Genomic DNA, 27,956 nt, shown 5'->3' with positions numbered 1-27,956 from the left:
AGATGACTCTTGACACTTGCAATGCTTAGTCCAGCCATTTTTTTTAATTTGTCACCCCCACCCCTCCGCTAAACTATTCATGGCATTTCCTATGGGGTGGTTTTCCACAAGTTAGAACTTCATTTTTACTTTATTTTACACATATGGTGTTCAGCCTGTGACAGCCCATAAGATTTTAATATATTTTTTTAAACTCCATCAGCAAAGTGTTAAACTCTACCTCCCCTTTGCAGCACGAGGAAGGCAGCCCAACAACTAAGCCGTTCTATTGGTTGAAAACAGCCACGTGACCTTCGACGCAAGAGGAAGTAAATCAAGCCAGAGCGTGACTATTTGTTTACGTCTAGTGTCCTGCGAAGGATTCCCTTTGCAGTAAAACTGCCTCTAGGTTTTTAGTTCAACCTATTTTCATTGCTTTCCTGCAATACCAGCATTGCTACTAATGCGTGTTGGTTGCGATTACCTTCCAACTAGTACAGAGGTTAGCGGAATCCGACCAAACATGCTAATGCTAAATAGCACGACACTAGCATGTAAGTAACCCTTCAATGAAAACTTAAAAAAAATATATGTGTATGACGGCATGTGTTTGCATATATTCCTGCTTCAAGCGAGTTTTATTTTCGACTTTAGCTTGCTGCCAAAGAAGCTAACACAAAGGTGCAACCTGTCACGAAGATCCACAGAAGATTGGTAAAAATGCTACCATGCATTTATTGTCTGGCTCCCGTACAAAATTTGCTGTGCTTTTTTTTTTTTTTTTTTTTTTTTTTTTTTAAGCTAATAGGTGATATGGTCTAAAGAATAATGCATGCCCATCAACGTCCCTTGTGTCCTCAGGGGGGTTGGACGATGTTAAGGAATGAACCAGGTGCCGGTGCATCATCATGGCGTTGTCTGAGGTTCAGTGGGATGAGGAAGTCCCCCTCCCCAAGCTGGGTCCGGTTCAGGCCAAGTTCACTGTGGGTTTGGTGGCACTGCTGTGCTTCATCAATAGTTACGATGGGGACTTCGTGTTTGATGATTCAGAGGCAATCATCAACAACAAGGTGTTCTTTTAAGTGTATATTTTTATAGTATAAATCAAATCAGGGGTGTCCAACTCATATTTGTCGCGGGCCACATAATAGTTATGGTGTCCCACGGAGGGCTGTTATGACAGTGAACCCATAGAAATGTATGATCGCCTTATCACATATGCTCAACATCTTGATGGATAACTAATTTTGAAATCAGAAGCCAATAAATTGTTTGTTCAACTCTTTTCAATGTATTTTAAAGGAGGGATTGGTAACAAATATCTGCAATATCTCATATGTAGTGTTATAAGTGAAGACAATTTGTAAGAAACATGTCAAGTCAACACACACGATTTGCCTTCGCAAGCCACATAAAATGATGCCGCGGGCCGGATCTGGCCCCCGGGCCTTGAGTTTGACACCTGTGATATAGATGATAGAAATAAAATTAATTTGTTCCAGGGTCAAAATCTCACAGACATAACTTTTTTGTTAACTGTACAAGTGATCTTTTAAGTTATATTTTGCTGTTCTGGAAGGGGATGTATTACGCTAAATTTACTTTTAAATATGTGGATACAAATACTGTACAGTAAGTCATATGTTGCTGAGCAGCCAGGATTGAGACAGGTATAGTCTTTTCACCACTAGCCTACAGATACATCACAATCCATTTTTTGCTTTACGGTTTTATCATCACATGTTTCCTCAGAGTCTTGGCACCACAAAACATGGGTGATTTTCTAAATTACCATATATACTATATATGGATATCCTCAACATTAGATTATATTTGTTACATTGAATTTACACAATAGAGACCTTTTTATCTACTACTTTATTGAACATGTTGAAAAAGACAGGCACAAAAAAGAAACAGAAATATAGAATACGATATGAGCAAATAAAAGCTAAATTGACTGATCATCAGCTAAAATAATATAGTTCATGTTCAAAAGGGGTAGGAAGAAGCCAGAAGCTTGCAGAAGTAAACATGTTTTTTTGTGTGTGCAGGACTTAAAACCAACAACACCCTTGACCAACATTTGGAGCAATGACTTCTGGGGAAGCAACCTGAGCAGCAACTCCAGTCACAAATCCTACAGACCACTCACTGTCTTTACTTTTAGGTTTGTACTCCTCTGCTGCTTCAACACACCGAGTTTTAGTGAGCTTTTAGCAAAGCAACATTTGATCAAATCTATGAACATGACACAAAAATAGCATGTATTACTTGTTTATAAAGCTTCATCAATTGCACTGTTCGGACATTTGATGCCCTCTTTTAACAAATTCAGCATTTCTTTGTAGTCCAAAGAAATAATATATTGAATATAATAATATATAAAATATATTAATTACAACAATATATATATGTGTGTATGTGTATATATATGTATGTATATATATGTATGTATATATATATATATATATATATATATGTATGTATATATATATATATGTGTGTATATATATATATATATGTGTGTGTATATATATATATATATATATATATATATATATATATATATATATATATATATATATATATATATATATATATACAAGATTTTGTTTTAATATTGCGCTATCACGATACCTCCGTTATCACATCACTATTTAAAACAAGTTCTCCCGTCGCAGAGGAGACCTAGTAGGACACTGTCATTTTCAAGTGCGTAAACTATGATGTTGCTACGCATTTACGTCAAGACCGACACAGTATCGATGACTTTTCTGAGAGACATTGTTTGGGGGCGGTGGGGAGTTTACCAGTGTTTAAGGTCATTTAGATTAAAAAAAAAAAATGTTAATCATGACCGATTGATTTATGATTCTGAATTGAAAAATATTACATTATGATTGTAGAATAATGCTATGTCAATGTTTTGTTTTTTGTTTTTTTCCTTTTTCGCAATAAAGATTAAAATCATCTTCAGTTTTCAAACAACAGTAGGAAGTGTAAAACTACTGTTATATGGAGTAAATTCCAGCATTACGTACATGAACGTCATAACTCTGTTATCTGAATCTGCCTTTTTCTTTTCTTAAAGAGACACTTGGATGAGTTTAACATTGGTACTTACTCTGTTGTCTAAAACGGCGACTGATCACCACCAAAATGCAAATACCAAAAATCCACATTACTACTCTTGTCCACTTCAACCTGTGAAAGTATAAAAGTGCACGGTAATAATAATAATAATAAAACTGCACAATAGTTTGGATTTATTGACATCAAATGTGATCTCACCATGATCACCTCTACAAAATCAAATACAGCATGGCGATCGCTTCTCCACTTACACAGGCTGAAGCGGACAAGAGCATGAATGCGCACACAAACCCCGACTGGTTATATTTCAGACATTTAACTACGCTAAACTCGTGTCAACTCTCAGGAGGCAGACGGCGACTGGCAGCGGGAAAGCAATCAGACAAGCATGAATCTTTATCACCCCCTTCACTCCCCGGGCAACAGTAGGCTAACGGCACGGCTAATAGCAACAACTAGCTTCAGGCCGTTAAAACAAAAGGCATTAGCACAACAACATTAGCTCCTTACTGTCCGCCCAACCTGAGTCTTCATGTCGCGGGGTTGCCTCCCAAGCAGTCGCGTGCGTTGTCCGACACCGCTTGCAGCCACCAGCCTCGGCATGACTGAAGCGGTGTGAGAGTGAGGTAAGACCTCATCGAACAAAAAGTCCCAGCGAGGAGGCTGACTGACTCCACAGCCGAGTGTGGCCGCATTGGAACACACCGTTTCGGCTGTTACGTTCCAAATTGGACGGAGTGCTGTAGGTCAAAAAATTGGGGCCATTCCTCATCCAAATAAATGTGCACGTCTACTCATTCCCATTTCAGTCTCTGTAAATATCCTGACTGGTGTTTAATGCCTTGCCTGTCTTAACCGTGATCAGCAAAGAAGCAGTGTTTATTTTTAAAGCAAAGAAGCAGTGTGCGCTCGTCCCAGTATAAATCTATGCAGATCTGCTCACTTCCACATTTCCTCATTCTCATATAAATCAGGCACGGAGAGGTTAATCCTTTTGATATGTTGAAGTGGGCATTAGTAGGGATGTCCACATAAGTTTTGGTGCCAATTATAAGCAATGAAAGTACAATGATTTCCAATGGAGAGTTTGAGATCGGTCCCTCCAGTGACTCCGAACATGGATAGAACGGGGGTGGGCGCCGCCATTTTCCTCATTAAAAAGAGGCGTTATTCATGGAGTCACTGATTTCCTAATTTCTCCCAAAATTATTGACGAAATAGCAACCTTTTTCATTTACCTGATCATAAAATATATACAATGATCTTGTTAGTGAAAACATGGTCATCCCAACCCAACCATCCCAATAAAACGTTCCTAAAAATAAAAAATAAAAATCTAAATCAATGAATGTATTTTTCCTTTAACCCTGTTGTAAAATGGACGGATGTTGACCTAAGCCCATTGGTTTTTGGTATCAGTTAGCTCAGTCTGTCAACTGGATACTTTACATAGAAACACAGGAAACTTCAATTTTGATTTAGCAATCGTCAATCAACCAACATATATAGCCACTATAATATCACACTATACTTCAGAATTTCATCTTTGTGGTGCTGCAGGTTGAACTACATGTTGGCTGGCGGGCTGCATCCTGTGGGTTTCCACGTACTGAACATCGTGCTCCATGCCGTCATTTCCGCTCTGATGATGGACGTGTTCGCCCTGCTGATTGGTGGACTGGCCTACGATGAGAGGACTCGTGTACTGAACCGTGCTCCCAAGACCTCCCTGCTGGCCGCGCTCTTCTTCGCTGCACACCCAGTCCACACAGAAAGCGTAAGTAAAACTGAAGAAAATTAATTTTTTTCAGACTGTATCGAAAATAGAAACTAAAACTACTTAATTGAGAATAGACCTCAAAATGATGCTCCCTTTATTTAGCCAAGCGCCATTATTTACTTATGGAGAATTCAAACTAGGGATTGGCTAATACCGATACCAGGTATCGGCATCGGGCCGAACCAGCCTCATTTCAAGGGCGTAAAGGATGAGTCCAGGGAGATGCAGCGTAAGGTGAAGGTAGAGGTAGCAAAGGCCAAACAAGGAGCTTATGATGACTTGTATGCTAGGTTGGACAGTAAGGAGGGGGAGACTGATCTGTACCGGTTGGCAAGACAGAGAGACAGAGATGGGAGGACGTCCAGCAGGTTAGGGTGATTAAGGATAGGGACGGAAGTCTATTGACAGGTGCCAGTAGTGTGATGGGAAGATGGAAAGAGTACTTTGAAGAGCTGATGAACGTGGAAAATGAGAGCGAACAAAGACTAGAAGAGGTGAATGCTGCGGACCAGGAACTAGCAAAGTTTAGTCAGGATGAAGTGAGGAGGGCACTGAAGAGGAAAAGACAGGAGGCAGAGCTGGAGGTGGCAGAAATGAAGATGCTGAGGTTCTCTCTGGGAGTGACCAGGAAGGATAGGATCAGGAATGAGTACATCAGAGGGACAGCACATGTTAGAGGTTTTGGAGATATGGTCAGAGAAGCCAGACTGAGATTGAGTTTGGACATGTCCAGAGGAGAAATAGTGAATATATTGGTAGAAGGATGCTGAGTTTTGAATTGCCAGGCAGGAGGCCTAGGGGAAGACCAAGGAGGAGGTTTACGGATGTAATGAGGGAGGACATGAAGGTAGTTTGTGTGAGAGAAGAGGGTGCAGAGGACAGGGTTAGATGGAGGCAATTGATTCGCTGTGGCGACCCCTGAAGGGAAAAGCCAAAAGGAAAAGAAGAAAGAAGAAGAAAGGATGCCCTTACCAGCCACCGATACAAAAGGCAAAAACAAAATTTGCATATATAAGTAAGTCCCCTTTTGCCAGTAGTTGGTGCTGCACTGCGGCCGTATGACTCATTGGCAAATTGACATTTGTTTTACTACTTCCTATTCTTGTTTTACTTCCTACACCTTTTCCATGGAGGAGGGGATCCACTATGCAGCTTGTTGCTGCTGCGGATCAAACTAGTTTGGCAGCGGCGTGGGTGTTATGTCACGTATATGTGTGTGTAAAGAAGCCTACATACGCATGTACCACCTTCGCCTCCACCTTCCAGATCGTTTTCGCAACACAATGAAATGCATCGTCTATTCATCTAGGTCCCTTTGTTGTAGCAGACACGATATCCATTGTTGTCGCTGTCGTTTTGATCGTTGCCCGGCAGTAAAAACGCTGATCGGAATTGGCTATAAAAAGAAGAGCAAATTCCGCCCTGCGGTGTCCTCGTCAGTATCAGCTGCAGCAACGCTCCCCGACTTGGAGTAAAACTGCAACACATTTTCAAAACTACACGTGTGGGTTGCACACAAGTATAAAAGACAAACTGCGCGCGGCATTCCCGCGGTGACTTGCTCGCAGACATCACCTGTGGGAGTATGAAGAAGCCATTACTTTTGAATAACATGACTCAAGTAAAAGTAATCTTCCAAATAATTTCTTGAGCAAAAAACTACACAATACTGAGTAACTTGAAATTAACTTCTGATTATTTTTTTAATAAGAGCATCAGTGACAAATAGACAAAAATAAAACATAGGAATGTTTATATTCAGATATTTCTCTGTAATATCACTACATCTAAGAATAATTATATAATATAAAATAACAGGTGGGGAAATGAATGAGTCATTAGCACATCCTGTTCTGAGGTTGTGGGTTTGAATCCGACCTCCCTGTTTGGGGTTTGCTTGTTCTCCTTGTGCTTGCATGGATTTTCTCTTCCTCTTGAAGACTAAGGCTAGGTTCACACCGCAGGCCTTAATGCGCAATTCAGATTTTTTTTCAGATTTTTTTTTTTAATTCAATTTTTTTGTTTTAAATTCGATTTTTTTGTGTAAGCGTTCATATTACATTTTAAATGCGACCTCGGTCTTGCCTGCTGAATGAACACATGCGTCACGAAAGTGACCCGCATGCGCACAAGAAGAGACCACGTCATTTATACAGTCAAGCGATTAGGTAGGATGCAGAAATAAATACAGTATTTGGGGAAAATCACGAGGCGACGCTTTAATATCTCATTTCATGGAGACATCACTATCAATGACGTCACGTCACAACCGTGCGTAAAAAAATGAATCGATTTGAGCCGTGGCTAAATTACAACTATCGCTATAAATGTCCACTTTATGCTTCATGTTTCAAGTGGGATTAAATTAAAGTAAAATATAAAGTTAATAGTGTTACTCAAAACAACTTTGCAGGTTCGATCCTCCTGTTGCCAGCACTGAAACTCCGCCTGCGCGGAGCGCATTTTGGGCTCCGGATGACATCAATGTCAGATATATGCGACCTGGCCGTTCAGATCGCGGTCGCATTGTAAAAAATATGATACATATCCGATTGAGGACCACATATGAAAGCGACCCAGTGGGATTTAAAAAAATCTGAATTGAGCCGTTCAGACTGTCATAAAAAAATCAGATCCAGGTCACATATGGGCAAAAAAGTCGGTGTGAACCTAGCCTTTATTGCCCATAGGTGTGAACGTGAGTGAATGCTTGTTTGTCTGCATGTTACCTGCAATTGGCTGGTGACCAGTTCAGCCTCTCGCCCAAAGTCATCTAGGATAGGGTACAGCTCAACCATGAACCCAATGAGGATAAGCGGTCCAGAAAATGGATGAATGGATAAAATAATATAAATTATGAGTAACACAATAGGCTCACTAAATGGCAGATCAGGAACAAGGCAACTGCAACTGTAAATGACAACAATTTCAACAGAGCTCCAAAGTCTGGTCTCCTGCTAACTCGCCACATTAATTGTTGCCAATTAAGCGAGCTCCCATTCGCCGCTTTGAACTTAACCAGGAAACGATCACCTATGGAGACATTGTGCCGCGTCCCATTTTTATTTTTGGGCTGTCAACTAACAAGGCAGATCCCCTGCAACAGCGCGATGGCGTCTGTGTCATCCTGAGCTTTTCCACACTAAATAGTGCAGTGCTTCCATGCCAAGAACAAACAGGCCATCTCAGCTGGGAGCGTCAGGCCCAAGGTGCATGTGGACACCGCCGACGCCTCGCTATAGGATGTTTATTGACCTGCCGCACCCATGCGTGTGTGTGTTTGCTGTGAAGCGTGGCTGGAAGGCGCCGACTCCCTCTTCCGTTTTCTCTTTAATCATGCAGGGCAAGAATGGTGCGGCGGGCACGCGGTTAGCTCGGGCGGGCATGCTGCACATATCAAAGCAGGCAACCCCAGGATGCTCACCAAACTGTACCCACACACTGTATGGACTTACATGTTAACCGTAATGAGAAGTCCTTTCCTCCTTTGTGAGTACTCTTCCAGTTGGGACTAAATACAAAAACATAAATGAAACGGCCATAGCAGTTGACAAAAACAAAAATAGAATGTCACTCTTTTTCACTGCGTTTGTTGCTTTACTGATCATCGTGGCAGTTCGAAGTCGGTATGGCAATTTTATGGTTTTGCAGGTAGTATCAGAACCACAGCAGTGGTGGATCAGCCCCTGTAGCATATGTCTTTAAATTAATTAATTACTAATAATTTATTTGACATTTTTCTGCATTTTGACTTGGGTTGCTACTATATTGGAGTCATAAGAGAAACGGCAGGATCTATAGATCCTTTTTTCCTTTTTTTTACCTGTAAGGTACCAATATGAGACGGTTTGGGGTGGGGTGTATGCACTTGATCCATCACTTTCCTGCTTTGGATGTTGTCTAGAATAAAGAGTTGTAACAGTGGTGGGCTCGTGCCTTTTCTGTTTTCTTTGAAAGCCATTACTGTTCTGTATAAAAAGGCACCAACAAGAAATGGTGACCGGGTGGTTGTCTGCTGCTTCCCTGCTAGTATCACAGCCGTAACAGAGGTGGTCCAGCGCCTGGAGCCCCTTGTGCTTTTCCTGTAAAAGCTAGATATTTTCCACCTGATTCCCTTCCTGCATCCCTTTTCTGTATGAACGACACTGAATGGAGGTCAACCGTCCAATTTAACACCTGCAGAGGTGGTATTAGTGTCAAAGGTTGGCGTTTTCTGTAAAAGCCAGACCCTTTTCACCTCTCTGTATTCTGTCTGTATTCTTTTTCTGTAAAAAAACAACAACAACAAAACACCACTACTGGTGGGCAGGGTTGAAGTCAAGCTGTCAATTTTCCAACTTTGGTGGTAGTGTCAGAGCTGTAACAAAAGCACACCAGTGCCTTTAAACCCTGTTACATTACATGTAAAAGCTAAATTATTTCATGTCAGTGTTCTGTATAAAAGGGAATTTTAAGTGGTTAGTGGGTAAGGAGTCAAAGTTGTAATAGAGACACAGAAAAAAGCTGGTGATAATGGCAGATTTGACAGGAAATGGAAGGCTGGTTAGGGGGGGTTGCTTAAGCTGTGTGGCAGAATAGAACCAGCATTAGGTAGGCAAAGAAAAGCAAAGAAATCCAAAGTGTAACATTGTTGGATGGATGCTGTCCGTGTTATTGTTTTGCATTCTCCTAAAAGGATGGTGGGGCATGTAGTGTCAGAGTTGAACAGAGGCAGGAGAAGAACGCCGCCCATGTGTAAGATGTGTCTTTATACCTGACTTTAAGTGGAAGTCAACCCAAACATTTTTTTTCCAGAATATTTTCTAAGCAGAACCACTAGTTGAAACATGGCGTTCTGATTAATATTGCGTTTGTGGAATATGAGAAATCCACCCATTTTTAGCTATCTCAGGGGCGCCATTTTGTTTTTTGACTCAACATGACATCAGAGCTGCTCAGGGCTCAGATAACATCCGATCATGGCTCAGCTTCAGAATAAGAATAAGAATGCCTTTATTGATCCCACAGTGGGGAAATTTTCATTGTTACAGTAGCAAAGATATAGGTCACACAGGGGCGGCGGCATAATGTGGCCATTAATGTATAATCATTGACGGCAAACATTTAGAATCAAACCTATGTAGATATACGCAGTAACATGTGTATATACACATGTGTATACACACCAACCTACATCTACATAAAAAATATGAGGAACAGAAAACAGGTGAGCTGTGATTGGTCATGACCTGAGCCCTGGGCAACTGTGATGTCATTTTCAGTCAAAAGAAGAGACAAAATGGCCGCCACCTGAGGTGATGAAAAGCGGGTGCATTTTGCTGCTTAACTCATATTCCACAAATGTAATATTAATCAGAATGCCGTGTTTAGACTAGTGGGTCTGCATAGAACATATTCTGGAAACAAATATAATTTTTTCAGATCATATTGTGTTGAAAAAAGTCACCCAGTCAAGAGGTGTCAAACTCATTTTCGTCATGGACCAGATTGTAGTTCGGGTTTTCCTCATAAGGCCGTTAGGACTAACCCTAAACCATATAAATCTGTATAAATATCTAAAGTGTATCTATAAATAAAAATATAAATCACCTCATCATTTCGTTGGTACTATATTTTTAACAACGAAGTGAATTTGAAATCCAAAGTCATGGAAAGTAGTGACAGCAAAATATTTTTGTTTGAAGAACAAATTTGGTGAAAATTAATGCTTGAAAATCTTTTTTTTTTTTTTTTTTAATGAGTTGAAAAAATCATAATTTGGTCCACATTTTCTAGCAAAATGAAAAGAACAAATACACGTGTCAAGAAACTTGAAGGCGACACACTTTCTTTGCTTCATTTAGGCCACAAAATATGATGTGGCCAAATGGGTCTGGCCCCTGGGCTTTGAGTTTGTAGAACCTCAAGTTTTGTGTCAAGCTAATAATATCTGTCTGGTCTTTTGCATGTCCTCCACAAAAGGTGGCAGGCATCGTAGGTCGGGCAGACCTGTTGTGTGCGCTGTTCTTCCAGCTGTCCTTTCTCACATACTGCAAAGCTTTCAATAAAGGTGAGTTTGTTCAACCATACCTCACTGATTGCATTTGAGAAACCACACTGTGATGTTATGTTTTTTTGTTTTTTCTGCTCTCAGGTGTGGACAAAGATGGCAACTTTTCTGTGTTGTGGATTGCGGCCAGCCTCTCGCTGTGCGCCGCCGCCATGCTTTGCAAAGAACAAGGCATCACTGTCTTGGTGTGAAATTCTTCCATCTTGTCATGCATACAGAAAGTTTGCAGTAATGTGATATCATATATTGTACAGCTTTTTAATCTACTCGATGTTGTCGTCGATTCATAACCTGGTTCTACTCTAACCATCCATCCATCCATCCATTATCGATACCGCTTATCCTCACAAGGGTCGCGGGGCGTGCTGGAGCCTATCCCAGCTGTCTTCGGGCATTAGGCGGGGGACACCCTGAATTGGTTGCCAGCCAATCGCAGGGCACACAGAGACAAACATCCGCATTCACAATCACACCTAGGGGCAATTTAAAGTGTCCAATCAATTTACCATGCATGTTTTTGGAATGTGGGAGGAAACCGGAGAACCCGGAGAAAACCCATGCAGGCACGGGGACAACATGCAAACCCCACACAGGGAGGCCGGAGCCGGGATCGAACCCACGACCTCTCACGGACGTGCTAACCAGTCGACCACCGTGCCGCCCTATTCTAACCAATCTACTAATATTAAATTAAATTTACGTTGCACCAAATCGCACCATAGTTTATATGGTATAGTAGGACGACAACTTTCTTAACATTTTGTGGGGGAAAAGTCATAATTTTAGCTGATAAAAATCAACATTCCCTCACAAAAGTAATGGCAGCAAACAGTCTGAAAGTTGTTCCAAATGAAGTTAAGAAATTACAAGAAAAAGTTACAAAGTTACAAGAAAAGTTCCCATTTTGTCTCTGAAGAGTCACATTCGAGGGTAAAAATTCATAATTTTAGCTAATAACTCATTCACAGCCATTGACATATTTATTTGTTTGTTCACAGTCCAAATCCCAGGAATTTATTTATATTTTTTTCAAATTTTTTCAAATTTTATGTAAAAGAGGGTCTTGAAAATGTCTGGCAGTGAATCAGTTAAATGTAAATAATCTCACATCAACGAAAAAGTATCTGTATGAGACAAGTAACCCTCTCTTTCTCTCGGGACCGACTAGATGATAATCAGGTATTATAATTTTTTTTTTATAATAAAGATTAATAATGATTATAATAATAATAAGATTTTTGTATTCTTCACTGTTCTCTTTGTGTGGAAGAACATAACCGAGAATGGAGATGGGGAAGGCTGTCATTTTCACTTCTCTTGTAACCCAATGCTGTAATTGGAGCTAAGGCGTTCTTTTGTCACTGACCTATATGATGATTTTTAAATGTCCGTCTTGTGTGTCTTTGCGTTTTCCCTCCAGGGTGTAAACGCAGCTTTTGATGTCCTCCTCATCTGTAATGTTGACGTGTATGAACTGAGCCAGAGGCTAGTCCTCAGGAAGACCCCTCTTAATGTGAGTTACAGTAGGCCCCCCCCTCCCCGCCCTGCTCTGTCATAAAACATGCGCCCTCTCGTATGATTAACGTCACATTGCATACATTGTGTATGCAAAGCTGCGTTAATTAGACCCCATCGATCTGGGCAGGCTCACAGACACACGCACACATGCATAATGTATGTACCTATGTACTGTATATGATGTATGTAATGAATTTTGACAGGCACGCGAGATGCTGCGGACGGGCCTACCGATGCGATTGGCCCTCATTGCTCTAGGCGGCTTCTTCATGCTCTACACACGCTGGAGAATCATGGGAACTGGGCCGCCGGTGTTCACTGAAGTGGACAACCCCGCCTCGTTCGCAGAGAACATGTTTCTTAGAGTGAGTCTGGATTATGTTATGACTGGATTAGTCATAATTTTGTCCTTAAAAGTCCTTTTATTGTGTTAAAAATATGATTGTGTGTTTTTTTGTATAGGACTGAACAATTACCGTATTTTCCGCACTATAAGTCGCACTTTTTCATAGTTTGGCCGGGGGTGCGACTTATACTCTGGAGCGATTTATGTGTGAAATTATTAACACGTTACTGTCATGGATTGTTAGTGCTGACTTGTGACTTATGTTTTGCCAAAGCGCCTGCAGAGGGAGACAAAACATCATAAATACAAGTAAGCACTAACAAGCCATGACAATTACTTCTATATCATTTCACATGTTATTGTAACCAACATAAAGAAACATAAGGTACGTCCTAAAAGTTATTAAAATGCATGAATAATTAAAACGGATAAAGTCTAATGTTTTGTTAAACTAACAGGTCTTGCTAGTCGAGGAAGCCAGCTTATCCAAACAACTAAACATTCACAAACAAACTCCACTGACTCCAGGTGTGCAGCGAAGTTGCCTGTTTGTATTGTGAAGCTGCACAAGAAACAGAAAATACTATCAATCGATGCATTACATACACATGTATTTTCATAGACATGAACAAGATGAGCCTATGCTAACGATTAGCGATCACGATTAGCATTAGCGATAGCGATTAGTATATTGAGTCAACAACGTACAATCATCCACAATTCAGCTCGTATATAAATGTCATTACACACTATTGTCTAGGTTATTTTCAGACGATGGTTGAACAAGAATAAACCACAAATAGGCAGACATGCTAATGATTAGCAACCGCGATTAGCATTAGCAATAGCGGTTAGTATGGTCAGTCAACAACACAGTACAATCAGCCTCAATTTAGCTCCTATATAAATGTTGCATGGTCATTACCGGTACACACAATTGTCTAAGTTACTTACAGACGATGGTTGAATAAAAACGAACCACAAACATGCAGTTTGCCTGCCTCTGGCTGGGGTATTGCATCATGCAGCCACACACGTAAGGAGGAGCACACTCAGCAGAGAGGAGAGGAAGACATAATTACGACCGAATACATAAATACTTTTTGAGACTTGGAAACATTCTACATGGTCTGGGATGAATAAAAATACTTATTTAAGAGATCTGCAATCGTTTTGGTGAGTTTAAAGTTATCTTACCGTAACATTCTTGTGTGCTTGAACTCCGGAGCGACTTATAGTCCGCAAAATACAGTAATTAAATTCAAATCGACATTGCAATGTCTAAGAATGCAATTTTCAAATCGCAGAGGCTGCAGTTTGAAAAAATAAATCCTCAGCTTCATTTCAGTTGGTTGGAAAGCTTTAGTTTTTTTCATATCGCTGGCATTGGGCCAAAATCTTCTACCTCCAAAATAGTCACTTTTCAGGAGACTCCAAAAATGGCAAGTTTGTACAACCATTAGCATTGCATCGTGAAAGAGAGCATGCCATTTTCAACACTTTAGATTGGTCAATAATGTATAAAAATATTCATTCATTCATTCTCTTCTGCTTACCCGAGGTCGGGTTGTAGGGGCAGCAGCTTAAGCAGGGAAACCCAGACTTCCCTCTCCCCAGCCACGTCTTCCAGCTCCTCCTGGGGGATCCCGAGGTGTTCCCATGCCAGCTGGGAGACAGTGCCAACCCAGCTGGGAGATAGTCTCTCCAGCGTGTCCTGGGTCGTCCTTGGGGCCTCCTCCCAGTGGGACATGCCATGCACACCTCACCATAGAGGCATCCATGTGCCATCCTGACAGGATGCCCGAGCCACCTCATCTGGCTCCTCTCAATGCGGAGGAGCAGCGGCTCGACTCTGAGCCCCTCCCAGATGACCGAGCGTCTCACCTTATTTCTAAGGGAAAGCCCGGATACACTGCGGACGAAACTCATTTCGGCCGCTTGTATCTGGGATCTTATTCTTTCAGTCAGGACCCACAGCTCGTGACCATAGGTGAGGGTAGAAACGTTGCCCGAACGGTAAATAGTAGAGCTGGATGAGGGATGAAAACCACACTGCTCCTCCTGAATCTGAGATTCAACTTTTTGACGAACCCTACTTTCCAGCACCCCTGAATAGACCTTACCAAGGAAGCTGAGCAGTGTGATCGCCCTATAGTTGGAACACACCTTCTGGTCCCCCTTATTAAAAAGCCAATCCAGAGGCACTGTCCCCGATGTCCATGCGATTTTGCTGAGGCGTGTCAATGAGGATACCCCCACAACATCCAGAGCCTTTAGGAACTCTGGGCGGATATCATCCAACCCTGGGGGTTTACCACCGAGCAGCTTTTTAACCACCATGGTGACCTCAACCCCAGAGATAGGAAAGCCCGCCCAGTCCCCAGACTCTGCTTCCTCATCGGAAGGCATGTCGGTGAAATTGAGGAGGTCTTCGAGGTATTCCCTCCACTGATTCACAATGTTGAGGTCAGCAGCACCCCGTCAGCACTATATACAGTGTTGACAGTCCACTGCTTGCCCCTCCCGAGACGCCGGATGGTGGACCAGAATTTCGCCGAAGCCGTCCGGAAGTTTTGCCTCTGTGACTACCAAGGCTTCATTCTGCTTGGCCAGCTGGTACCCGTCCGCTGCCCCACAGTCCCACAGGCCAAAAAGGCCCGAAAGGACTGCTTCTTCAGCTTGACGGCATCCCTCACTGCTGGTGTCCACCAACAGGTTCGGGGGCTGCCACCATGACAGTCAGGACAGTCACCTTACCGCCACAGCTCCGGTCGGCCGCCCCAACAATGGAGGCACGGAAGATGGTTCACTCAGACTCCATGTCCCCTCCCCAGGGACGTGAGCGAAGTTCTGCCGGAGATCGGAGTTGAAACTCTTCCTGACCGGATTTTGCCAGACGTTCCCAGAAAAACCCCACAATACGTTTGGGTCTGCCAGGTTGGACTGGCCTCTTCCCGCCACCATCGGAGCCAACACACCACAACGTGGTGATCAGTTGACGGCTCTGCCCCTTTCTTCATCTGAGTGTTCAAAATATGCGGCCCGAATCCAATGATACACTCTAAAAATAGTTGGGTTAAAAATAACAAAATTTTGGGTAAAAAATGGACCGATCCACAAATTGGATCAATTTGACAAATTCTTGTACTGTTTTGTACAAAACAGCCAGATTTTTTTTTTGTTGTTCTATACAAAACTACCCATTTTTGGGGTTGTTTTCTGCAAACAGAACCCAGAAAGATGCGTCAAATTGACCCATGTAGTGGATCGGTCCATTTTTGACCCCAAATTGTATTATTTTTAGCCCAAGTGTTTTTAGAGTGTACAATTACAAAGTTGATCATCGCACTGCCTGGTGTTCCTGGTGTTAAAAAATAAAGGCTTGTTGGAGTCCACAAAATCTTGAGTCTGTGCACTAACAAGTGTTGCAAACTGAAGATGTGCAATGAGCTGAGCACAGGCCTATAGTTTGAAGTTCTTCTAGAAAACTAGCGAAGGGCAAACATCACACGTCCATATGTCAGTAGTGAAGCTTGTGTCATTTTTTTTTTCAGTGTAAAAAAAAAGTGTGTCACCTGTATTTTGCTGGTAAATATACTGTACATCCATGAAATAGCGATGGCTCACAAGTAAAAACTATAATGCCAAGTCGCTTATTAGCTGACAAAAGCCAGTGTCCTCAACGATGGTGATTGGTTGGTCGTCAAGCGACATCATTTCCTTGATGAAATCACAGATCGTCTTAGCCTCCAGGCAACATTTTGATACTTTTCAGTTGCAGTGGCAATGGGAACAAGTTTATTCTTCATGACTGGAAATTTCTTTAGCAGCGTAGACATCTTTGTTGGCTTTCAATACACCATCGTAGAGATGACAATGTTTTAAGTGGCTGATAAGATTTATTGTTGAAGCTCGTCATTTTAGTTGTATATGATTTGTTTTCCCTTCTCATGGAATGTTTGCAAAACATTTTGTGCAAGTAACACGCAAAATGTCTTACTCTATGGCTGCCATGTTTCTTTAGTGTGAGCTCAATGCACATTTACATCAGGCCGTATTTAGTAGAATGGAGTGCTTGATATGCTAACTGTCAAGTCCCACACGACCCACGCTATGTTTGTTATGAGCGACGGTAAGCGAGTTCAGAGAGTTTATGACAGGCCTGTTCAATAGAAAGGAGCGCACCGATCGCAAAGATGTCACAATACCTCATTTTGGTCTGATAATTATCTGGTCGATAATTAATGTGAATCCCGAATATAAATCTATTTTATTAATATAGTGTCTAGATAAGTTTAGTGCTTAAGAATCACAATCACAATATTGGGGGGGAAATCACAAATACATTTTCAAAATCGTTTAGCCATTGTATATAGAGTATGTACTTGAATACATTGTTTGCCATTGTCTAATTATATGTAGAGCATGTAAAGAAAATAATAATACAATAAACTAAACATCTACTTTTATATTACCCCATCGTTTTAAACTGATTTTTACTCTTCCCTCATCATCCTTTCCCATTCTGATGATTGACAGGTGGTCAACTATAATTACTACTACGCCCTCAATGGCTGGCTGCTGCTGTGTCCCTGGTGGTTGTGTTTTGATTGGTCCATGGGCTGCGTGCCGCTCATTAAGTCGACCACCGATTGGAGGGTGGTGTGGCCGCTACTGCTCTGGTGCGTCCTGATAGGCTTGATAGGCCAAGCCTTGTGCTCAGCAGACAGCCAGCAGAGAAGGTAAGCGAGCGGAACCGTCTCTACGTCTAGAAGTGAGCTTGATTATGAAGACGGTGCCTTCTCATCCTGATTTTTATTGGACAAGTTTTCCTCTATGAGAACTGAGTTCTCTTTAGCGATTGAGCTTGATGGAACTCTCTGTGTGCTCTTGTGTGTGCATATTTAAGCATTTCACATTTGTCTTGTCGCTCCTAACCAAGGACCCTAAGCCTGGCCCTAGTGCTGCTAGTGGTCCCATTTCTGCCGGCCTGCAACATCTTTTTCCGGGTGGGCTTTGTCATTGCCGAGCGTGTGCTCTACCTGCCTTCGTCCGGCTACTGCCTCCTTTTGGCCTGTGCCCTGGCACACTGCTGCCGCCACTGGATCAAGTACAAGGTTGGGAGCATGTTGTGCCCAGAAAAGGCATGTCAACCTGGGGTCTGTCTGACAGGGGTCTTTCTCTTCCATCTCTTGTGAAAACCTCTGTGGCTCACTTTGACTGTTAATTACTTTTAAGGGTTTTAGGTTGGATTTTTGTGTGTGGTGTTTGGATTAAATATCCTCACGTGTCATAGCGGTTGTAGCAACCCTAAAAAGGGCAAAGTGAAAATATTCCATAATGCATTGTGTCATCAATAGGGTGGTTAAGGTAATTAATTAGTGCGCTCCACAATGTGATTTTTTTGTTTTGTTTTTTTTTTTGGGCAGGGATGCACATTTAAGGAAATCATTAATCTATCATTTGGGAAATTAATCATTAATAAGGAATCATTTTTATATTATTATTTTATTAGCTGAAAACATACAATAGAAAGGTACCAAGATAAAAGGATGCCGTCATTGAACATGCTAACTTTTCCAGTTTGTGGAACCTCACTCCATTTACTTCATTTTGTTATGTATGGGGGAAAAAAGCTCAATATTTCAAATCACTTTTTTTTTTTTTTTTTTTTAAATGGTACCCAAAATACTTCAGATTTCTACTACAGCCTGTTTGGGCATCGATAGTTTGGCCTACCTACATTAATTGCATATTGGTTGCCCCCACATAGTGAACTTATGCCTTCAAGCGCAAGTCAACCCAAACATCTTACTGACTGACCTGTTTTCTGAATCTGAGCCGTGATTGGTCATTGTGAGCAGTTGTGATGTCATTTTCAGTCGACAGAAGACAAAATGGACGCCCCCAGAGATGGCTAAAAATGAGTGCATTTTGCTGCTTTACTTATATTCCACAAACTCAGAATTAATCAGAATGCCATGTTTCAACTAGTGGGCCTGCTGGGAACATAGTCTTGAAAAAAAATGTTTGGGTTGACTTCCGCTTTAAGGACAACACAACTGTAGTGTAACCAGATTACCTGTTGACGGGTGCAGAAGTATCATTGAGAGTTACAGAAATCACACGACTGGTTTAAGTTCCCTCAAGTTAATTAAGGATACAGTCATTTTTTTATATACAGGTGTGGTTAATTTAAAAATGATTTTATTAAACCACACATCAAAAGCAATGGCTGTTTTTTATTCAATATTTAGTAAAAAAAAAAAAAATAAATAAAATTATTGTTAACTCGTTAGTTTCAGTTATTTCAGTAACCATGTTGAGTTTTTCTTTCATTTGCAGAAGGGTACCAGCATTTTTGTCCATGTGTGTATACAAAATCATATTTTGTACATTTCAGAGAACTTATTCTCTCTTCCTCCCCGCAGAAGCTGTTGTGCGTCTGCATGTTAGCCCTGATGGTCACATTTGTAGCTCGCTGCGCTCTCCGCAGTCACCAGTGGCGGTCCGAGCAAAGCCTCTTCACCAGCGCACTTACCGTGTGCCCCCTCAATGCCAAGGTTAAAAGAAAAGACCCACCTTTCTTTCCAATGTTGTGACATATTGAAATCATCAACGGCATGCTGATTTCTCAGGTCCATTACAACGTCGGAAAGAATTTGGCTGACAGAGGCAACACCACAGCTGCTATTAGCTATTACAGAGAGGCCGTCAGGTTAGTGTTTAATTTATATTGGTACATTCCCATCAATAATTGAGAGATCTCTATGCACAATTTGCAGGCTTCATCCCACCTACGTGCACGCCATGAACAACTTGGGTAACATCCTCAAGGAAAGGAACGAGCTGATTGAAGCTGAGCAGCTCCTATCCAAAGCCGTTTCAATCCAGTGGGTTGTCAGAAATGCAAGAAAAACACTGCGCCGTGCGCCCTACTGACAACACTCTTTTCCCAGACCGGATTTTGCTGCCGCTTGGATGAATCTGGGTATCGTGCAAAACAGTCTGACCAAGTTTGAGCAAGCGGAGAGGAGCTACTGGAATGCCATTCACTTCCGGAAGAAGTATCCCGACTGCTACTACAACTTGGGACGCCTGGTGAGTCTTAAGCCGCATTTCCACTTAAAATGTCAGGAACTTTTGGTCTTGGTGTGGTTCCTGGAACTTATAAGATCCAATCCAATGTCCAGCCCTGCAAATGCCATCCCAAAGGTTCCTGGACCTCATAAATGTAGCATCAGGGCCATGTTAACTTCTGCTTAAACTACTTTCTTTCACACACTTCAATCACATATTGGTCCTCCAAAAATCCTTTGGGACTCCACTGCAGAATATTTCCCCTTTATGTGAATATTTCACTGCATGTGAAGCCCTTTGAGACTTTTCTGTGATTAAGGGCTATATAATGATATATAAATTTGACTTGACTTGACTTGACTGTAAAACTCACTGTGTAACCCTAAAATACATAATGGCTTCATATTATGGTACATACAAAATCATAAAATCTTACATGCATTGATATGTTGTTTTAATTCTGCCAGTACGCAGACCAGCAGAGACACGTGGATGCTTTGAATGCATGGAGGAACGCGACAGTGCTTAAACCTGATCATAGCCTGGCATGGAACAACATGGTCATTCTACTGGACAACATTGGTATACGCTCACACACACGCGTGCACATAATATACCTCAAGCCTGACTAAAAAGTCTTCACGTAATGTTGCCATGCTTTGGTAGGTGCTGCTGTTTTGGTTATCAGCAACCAGGCTCAAACTGTCGTTGTCACAATACCTTCATTAATCATACAGGCAATTTTTAAAGTTACATGTTAACATTCGTACGTTTCATGTTACATGCTAAATTTGAATTTATGGAATGATCGAGACACGAAGAGCAGTATTTGTTGTGCAGTTAGTTTGATTGACAATGTTTTTTTAATGTGGTGACAAACAACACTACCCTCATACTGGGGTGTATTTCTAATGTTTTGGTTGACTTATCTGGAACCACCTGAGGTGCAAAATATTAGAAGAAGCATGCAGTCTGATGCTTTGCACCAACTATCCATTTTCTGTAGCGTTTGTCCTCATTAGTGCCATGGTTAAGCTGGAGTTGATCCCAGCTAACTTTTGTGCCATAGGCTGGGTACACCCTGGTCTGATCGACAGCCAGTCACAGGACACATACACCACAAACAAACATTCACACTCATATTTGCAACTATGGAGAACTGTGAGGAAGATGTGCTAACCACTATACCACTGTTATGTATATACACGTCATTAGATCAGCCCTTATATTTGTCTTTAGACTTGGTGAAGCAGCATATGGTTCGGTGGCGAAAGGTTGTTTTGTGCTGTTGATTCCAAATACCAGTATCAATTGTATGTTTGTGATCACAAGGCGGTTCCTGTTTACTGGTGTAGTGTAATTGCAGCAGCCATGTTGGTCAGACAACTTTATAGAAAAACTCAATAATTTGCTGATATTCAATATAAAAAAAACTTAACATCTGCCCTTAATCACAGAACAATTATGGATAGACAGTGTTTCAGAACAACAGCTCTTCTTTATTTTTTTAATTGCTTCATACATGCCAAAACGATATTCAAAGGCAACATTTCACAATGAGTAAATTCAAATTATGCCCAGGCTATTTAGGGAAAGTAATTTTCCTTCATTCTATTTAACAGTGTGTATGAACATTAGAAATGCAAATGTCAATGGCATCTGATTGACATTTGAAAAATAATTTAAGCCGATTGGGTATCAAAATAATGACCTCCCCTGTACGCTGCCATATTCAGGGTTCCCAAGTGTCCTGGAAAACCTGGAAAATGGTTGACCAATTTTACAATCATGGACACACAAAATTTGAAAAAAAAGTCAAAATGTCCTGTTTCTTTTCAGCTGCCTTCAATGGCCAACATGAACTGTAGTACTTTTCTGCTTCATCTCTGCTTCGAGCCAGCACAGAGACCCACGTGACGCTATTAACCAATCAAATTGCATAGTCCCTTAGAACTCTTCTGCTGCCCACACATGACGTGCTGTACAGAACAGAACATAACACTCACCTGTCACCTGAACCAATCACATTCGTGTGCACTTCTGGGACCACTCGGAAAACATAAACTCTAAAAATATTACAACACACACATACACTGTTTACACACATTTGAAATGTTTCTGTCACTGTTCTGAGGCCCTTTTGCGTTTTTGTTTTTGTAGTGAATAAAAATGCTGTCTACTACAGAAAGAATTTTAAAAATTTTAATTTAAACATTTTAATTTTCATCTCATGAGGATTTGTAGTTATAATAACAAGATACATTACATATGAACAGTAGGTTGAATGTATATATCCGTCTTGTGTCTTTTATCTTTCCATTCCAACAACAATTTACAGAAAAATATGGCATATTTTTTAGATTTATTTACGATGAATAATTTTTAAGATGTGATAACTTGATTAAAATTTGCAATCGTTTGACAGCCATATATATATATATATATATATATATATATATATATATATATTAGGGCTGTCAGTTTAGCGAGCTATTCTCTGCGTTAACACAACCCCCTTTTGACGCCGTCAATTTTTTTATCGCGTGATTAAGGTTTCCATAGCAACCAGCAGCTGCATTGATCAAGGCTGCTGGTCACCACGATCTATAATGTACATTAAAAAAAATCTTTAGAGTAGAGGAGGCTTTACATTTGCTTCAAAACATTGACGATGAGGATGAATTGCTCAGCTGACACATGCACGGCTGAGTCCGCCTGCCCCGCGGTGATAGTCATTGTTGGAAGTGTAACGCTCAAAAGTTGTTCTTCCTTATCTTCGGAGGCCGTGATATGGCGGGTTACAATATAGGTTTGACTTTATGTATTTCTTCTGGCATCTTCCTTGCTTAAGAGAACCGACATGGCAGGACAGTGTTTTGTTGTATCTCAGACTTGAACATCAGCGCTTTAATTCACCTCTCTCTCTCTCTCTCTCTCTCTCTCTCGGATTTTTCTTCGCACAGGAAATGCGCCTTACCAAACCAAATAAAAAAGGAATAAATACTTAAGCACAATATACATAAATAAATGTATACTCACAAAACAATATTGCAGAATTTTAGAAAAAATAATAAATACAAAATAATATGTATGTGGTTTATAACAGCACAACAACAGGCAGCGTGAGAGCTGCACGGGACAATCCCAGCTGTACACCAACTGTTTCTCATTGATTTATCTGACACCATTTACATTAAAATATACCCACAACAGAATTTTAATAAACAAAATATGTTTATTAGACATTCAAGCAGTGAGTAATAATCTCTTTAGTCGTTCTCAAACCAAGCGTAGCTTGAGCAACAAGTCGCCAGATTGTGTGTGTGCGCGCATGCGTGTGTGTGAGTGTATGTGACACACATACTTTGTGTGTGTGTTTGAAAGGGCTGATGGGGGTGTTTGCGTGAGTTGAATCCAGTGCTTGTTTTTTCAATTGAAGCGGAAGTCAACCCAAACATATTTTTTCCCAGAATATGTTCTATGCAGGCCCCCTAGTTAAAACGTTGTAAAATCCATGTCATTTTATTACTTGTGTCGACTGAAAATGACGTCACAGATGCCCTGAGGGCTCAGATAACGACCAGTCATGGCTCAGTTTCAGAAAACAGGTGAGCTGTAATCGTTACATGAGCCCTGAGCATCTGTGATATCATTTTCAGTTGAAAGACGTGACAAAATGGCCGCACCTAGTATGACTAAAAACAGGTGGATTAACTCTTATTCCACAAATGCAATATTGATCGGAATGCCTTGTTTCAACTAGTGGGCTTGCATGGAGCATATTCTTAAACAATAATATGTTTGGGTTGACTTCGCTTTAATAAAGTATTTGCAGAAGAAAATCAATCCTCTTATTCATTTTACGGGTATTAAAATTCAAGAAAATAATGTCACACAAAAATCAAGGGATTTTTTTACAATAAATAAAATATGCAATTAACTACGAGTTAACTATGAACTAATGCGATTAACTACGATTAAATACTTGAATCGCTTGACAGTACTAATATATATCGATGACAATAGATATCGTCCAGCCCTAGTATGAGCCACACTAGTATTGCTGTGCTATACTATAATTGTGTTTTTTAGATTGTGCAAGTGTACTTAATACATCATTCAGTGAATGTATATAAACATTCTCTTGGCATGAAAAAGAGACCTTAGTTCTGTGTCCCAGCGTTGAGAACAGCGCAAGAACTGTCATCGTTTGTGTCTTTTGGAAGCAAATCAAAACGGCTCAACAAGATTAGAGCGGAAGAGCGGGAATCAGCAATGCTTGAAATTTATGTATTAACGCTTTTGTCTTGCGAGTTTCTCAAGGCGCTCCTCCCCGCCGTGTGGAGAATCCTCTGATTTCCGAACGCTGCAGCCATTTTGTCGGGGAGGTGCTCCCGTGGGGGGCGGAGTCTCCCAGGAGGGCGCTGCAGCCATCCAATCAGTGCCCGGCATGTTTGCTGATCAAACGTGGGTGAGCACAGCCAGAGCAGTGCCCCCCGAGAGGCCCCACCTCCCTCTGTCCACAAATCTGACTGAAATAATCATAGCCCTTTCCCATGTTTGACAACAACCAAACAAAAAAGGGAAAAGAACAATGGGTGTTACTTTCAAACGGAAAAAGGAGATATTTCTTGATATTTTTCCCGGCAAAAGTCTCATGACTCAAGACTGCAAATCTGCTTGCTTGTCTGTCTGCTCCATTTTTTGGGGGGTCTAGTGCAGACACCAGACGGGTCGGTGACAGAGATCAATAACCCAGTCGGGCCTTGTGTTCATCCCTAATTAGGGACCAAACCGCTCGTCCGTGTGTGCACTGGGCGAAAGCGCCAACCCCAAAACAAATAAAAGCTGACAGTTAGTGTGTCTGTGATCCAGCTTTTATTAGCTTGTCATTACTATGTACAAGCTGTTCATCTTAAATTATGACTGGCAACACACCATCTCAGTCACCTCAGTGACACTTTTTTATTATCATTATTATCATTATTACGAAACAGGGCACACTTTGATGCAAAGTTAACAATTTAATTTGAGCCGATTTCATGAAAACGTTAATGGTACACACCTATAGAGTACATACTGAATATGGATGCGCAGACGCTGATACTGTACTCTAATCATGCCCCAAAAAAATGCTGTGATACTATGACACCGATCCCACTTCACCAGCCTGATATATCCCTTGAGGACAGGGAGAGTAGGAGCCATTTGAAAATACTTTAAGGTAATGGATGACAGCACTTTGTCGCTAACTGCAAATCATACTTAGAAAATTGGATGGTGAACTTCAGTTGAGCGATAACAAGGGTTACCTCAACGTGAGTTGCAGCAGCGGGCCGTCCAGCAAGCACCCATGTTCTCGAGCCCCGTTCCCTGTTCTGCGTTACTTTGCAAGGCGGCGAAGGCTTGGCCGGGCGGGCATATCGTGTTCATGAATCCTAAACTGTTGAGTCAGACCTTTGCGATGCGTAAACATAATGCGTTGTGTTCCATATTATTAGGCATGTGCAATTTTCTTTTTTTTTCCTAAATAGGATTTACAGTGAATACAATTTTGAATTATCATTAATTGTATTAGCTTCTGCATTAACCTGGGTTTTACTGAACAAAACCACCGTGATGATAACAGTTTCGTTTGAGTTTAGTTCAGTTTTGCAAAATTAAAGTGTGTGTTGTCATGCACAACAGTTAAAAAAAATAAGCATTGTTACATGGTAATATTAGAGGCATTTTTGAATACCACCTTAACAACTCATTCCTTGAACGTGCAAGTCCATGCATAGTTTCTTCTTGTATCTCATTTGAAAATTATGAAAGTGCCCCCTTGATTTCCTGCATGGAGGCATACTGCTGTCTGGCTCCATAGTGCTTCCTTTTACAATTAGGAATTCTTCACAGGTTCTCAATAGGGTTGAGGTCTGGGTATTAGATATTAAATTGTCCTTTTACACCCAGAGTAGCCAAAGGCTCAGTGGTATTTTTTTTTTGCTTTTAATGGCATTGCAGGAAATGGTCAGCTTGAAACTCCATATTTAGATCAGTATCGATATGTATTGTGGCTGTTTTTCCCAATATTTTGATTAGTGTTTAATCACTGTATTTGTCGCTATTGGCCATATATAACCATGGTGTATCACAAATTAATCTACAATTCCCACTCCAATACATTTCTGACTTGTGAAAGAACCTGAGGAGCGACACTGAACTTCCACCCTTTTACCCAGGTAACTTGGGCCAAGCGGAGCTGATTGGACGAGAAGCTCTGAGGCTCCTCCCAAACGACCACACCATCATGTTTTCGTTGGCCAACGTCTTGGGGAAACAAGAGAAGTACAAGGTGCACGGGCATAATTTTTATTTCAGAAAAAAATCCTCTTTATTGGTTACAAGAGTGATACAGATGTAGGACTGCAATTGGTTTGCAACATATTTTTCAAGAATATTTGTCTTCACTCGTTAGGAATCAGAGGGCTTCTTCCTCAATGCTCTCCAAATCAACCCGAATGCAGCTGGCTGCCATGGCAACTTAGGTGACATAACTTATTTTGAGACTGTTCTTACAAAGAAGAATGTTGTTGTTGTTTTTTTTGTAGAATTTTTTTTTATTTATACTCATTAAGACAACATAGAGTAACTGAATGTTTATGTATTTTTAAGGTTCAAACCCTGACCTCTTAAAAGTCACTCATTAGCACACCCTGAAAGTTAGAGGGTGTGGCAGAGCTTGTACTTTGATGAATATATCATCCACAGAATTTACCCAAATGAGCCCCAACCAGAATCAAATATGATTACAAGACAGATGGGGTGGCATATCTATTTTGCAAAGTTGTTTAAACTACGCCATTTAATGTGGGCGTAGGCATGTGGTCATGGTGCCAAAGTTTTATGATCATTTTGAGCTTTTGCCATGAAAAACTGGGTGTGAGGGTTCGTTCACCGCTGCTTGATTCATCAGTTATTTTTGTTTGTGATTTGCTTATTTGCCGTTATACAAAAACTATGACCTGATGAAATACAGCTCCTACTCTCACTTCAACATAGCACCAAGATGCCACGATTTTTACATTAGACATGTTTGGCCTGAGAACTAAAACAGTAAATAGTTTGTTTTTCAGCAAATAACAGAATAACAAAATTCTGCAAATGGTGAATATGCAGTGGAACATCGTTTTTCCATTTACCTTTTTTTTTTTTTTTTTGCATTTCAAGCTTATTTTTTGCAATTCCACAACTTTAAAGTCATATTTTCCTCCAGAAATTTTGGTTGGATTCCAAATGTTTCCAGCTTTCAGCAGTTCAACTGTATTATCATTCTCCGTGCTTCCCTCCAGATTTCTCCAATTTCCTAGGAAATTGCCACGACAACATTCTATTCTGTTGAGTGCAAGCTCTACCATGTAACCAAGTAAATCTGTATTTGTGTGCGTCATCTGAAGCTGTGCTGTACCATCGCTGGGGCAAGCTGGAGCTGGCACAGAAACACTACGAGTTGTCTCTCAAGTTGGACCCCAAGGCCCCAGGCACGCGAGACAACTACAACATGCTGCGACGCAAACTGGACCAGCGCAAACGCCAAGCACCCTGAGGCTGCCCCCATCAGCTGCCATCATCAAACACTCTTCTTCACAATCCCACTGATTTTTACAAACACATTTTGCGTCTAAATTAAAGGGTCGTTTCATAGCTCCTTCCTGTGTGATGCATCTTAATTCGATTTGCATGTGCCGTGCCGTATGAGACACAGGTGTCAGACTCTCTGCGTATTTGCTGTTGTTGTTGTTGCTGCTGCCCCGCTTGATGAACACCATGTGGAACCTATCGGCCTCCGCACAAAGTTGTCTCAGCTGGACACAACATTGCCACACGTGAGGGCCACAAAGAATCCTTATTTGGATTGACCCTCGTCCTCCAGAGTCACACACAAAATATCCAGTACAAGAGGAGGTTTGCACAACATGACAACTTGGTGGTGACATCAACGAGGATAACACCCTGCAGTGTTGTCCTTTTTTTTTTCTTTTTTTTTTTTGCTGCGCCAAGTTCTTTGTCAGTGTTATGGCGCTTAGCATTTTGCTACCCTGTAGAAAATCCCTAATGGGAGAAAG

General features: G+C 41.1%; 1 protein-coding gene across 3 annotated transcripts; it reads left to right on the top strand.

Moving 5' to 3' along the window:
- The first annotated feature begins 245 nt into the window (after window positions 1-245).
- tmtc4 (transmembrane O-mannosyltransferase targeting cadherins 4) lies at window positions 246-27,538 on the top strand. 3 transcript variants are annotated; one of them, XM_086052280.1, is made up of 19 exons: window positions 246-533; window positions 634-693; window positions 841-1,049; window positions 2,034-2,149; window positions 4,636-4,852; window positions 10,817-10,904; window positions 10,989-11,089; window positions 12,325-12,417; window positions 12,626-12,787; window positions 17,308-17,510; window positions 17,711-17,912; window positions 19,200-19,331; window positions 19,428-19,486; window positions 19,554-19,661; window positions 19,728-19,869; window positions 20,316-20,430; window positions 26,073-26,185; window positions 26,309-26,378; window positions 27,288-27,538. In XM_086052280.1, exons 3-19 carry the CDS (start codon window positions 888-890, stop codon window positions 27,434-27,436), a joined length of 2,232 nt encoding a protein of 743 aa, XP_085908406.1. In that variant the 5' UTR covers window positions 246-533; window positions 634-693; window positions 841-887; the 3' UTR covers window positions 27,437-27,538. The 3 variants fall into 3 exon arrangements, with proteins under 3 accessions (XP_085908406.1, XP_085908405.1, XP_085908407.1); XM_086052279.1 differs by having other exon boundaries at window positions 247-533; window positions 19,407-19,486; XM_086052281.1 differs by having other exon boundaries at window positions 248-533; window positions 17,711-17,885; window positions 19,407-19,486.
- The last annotated feature ends 418 nt before the right edge of the window (window positions 27,539-27,956 follow it).

Source organism: Filicampus tigris, chromosome 14 (genome assembly GCF_054856515.1).
Source record: "Filicampus tigris isolate MCC_2025a chromosome 14, RoL_Ftig_1.0, whole genome shotgun sequence".
Lineage (NCBI taxonomy): Eukaryota > Metazoa > Chordata > Actinopteri > Syngnathiformes > Syngnathidae > Filicampus > Filicampus tigris.
The sequence above is the reverse complement of the archived record's forward strand: the minus strand, read 5'-3'. Positions and strand labels throughout refer to the sequence as shown.

Excerpts from the sequence above, each read along its gene's own strand:
- tmtc4 (XM_086052279.1), top strand. The coding sequence starts at position 888 with ATGGCGTTGTCTGAGGTTCAGTGGGATGAGGAAGTCCCCCTCCCCAAG. Across the intron at positions 11,090-12,324 it reads AACAAGGCATCACTGTCTTG|GGTGTAAACGCAGCTTTTGA; the intron begins GTGTGAAATTCT and ends TTTTCCCTCCAG. Across the intron at positions 17,511-17,710 it reads GCAGACAGCCAGCAGAGAAG|GACCCTAAGCCTGGCCCTAG; the intron begins GTAAGCGAGCGG and ends CTCCTAACCAAG.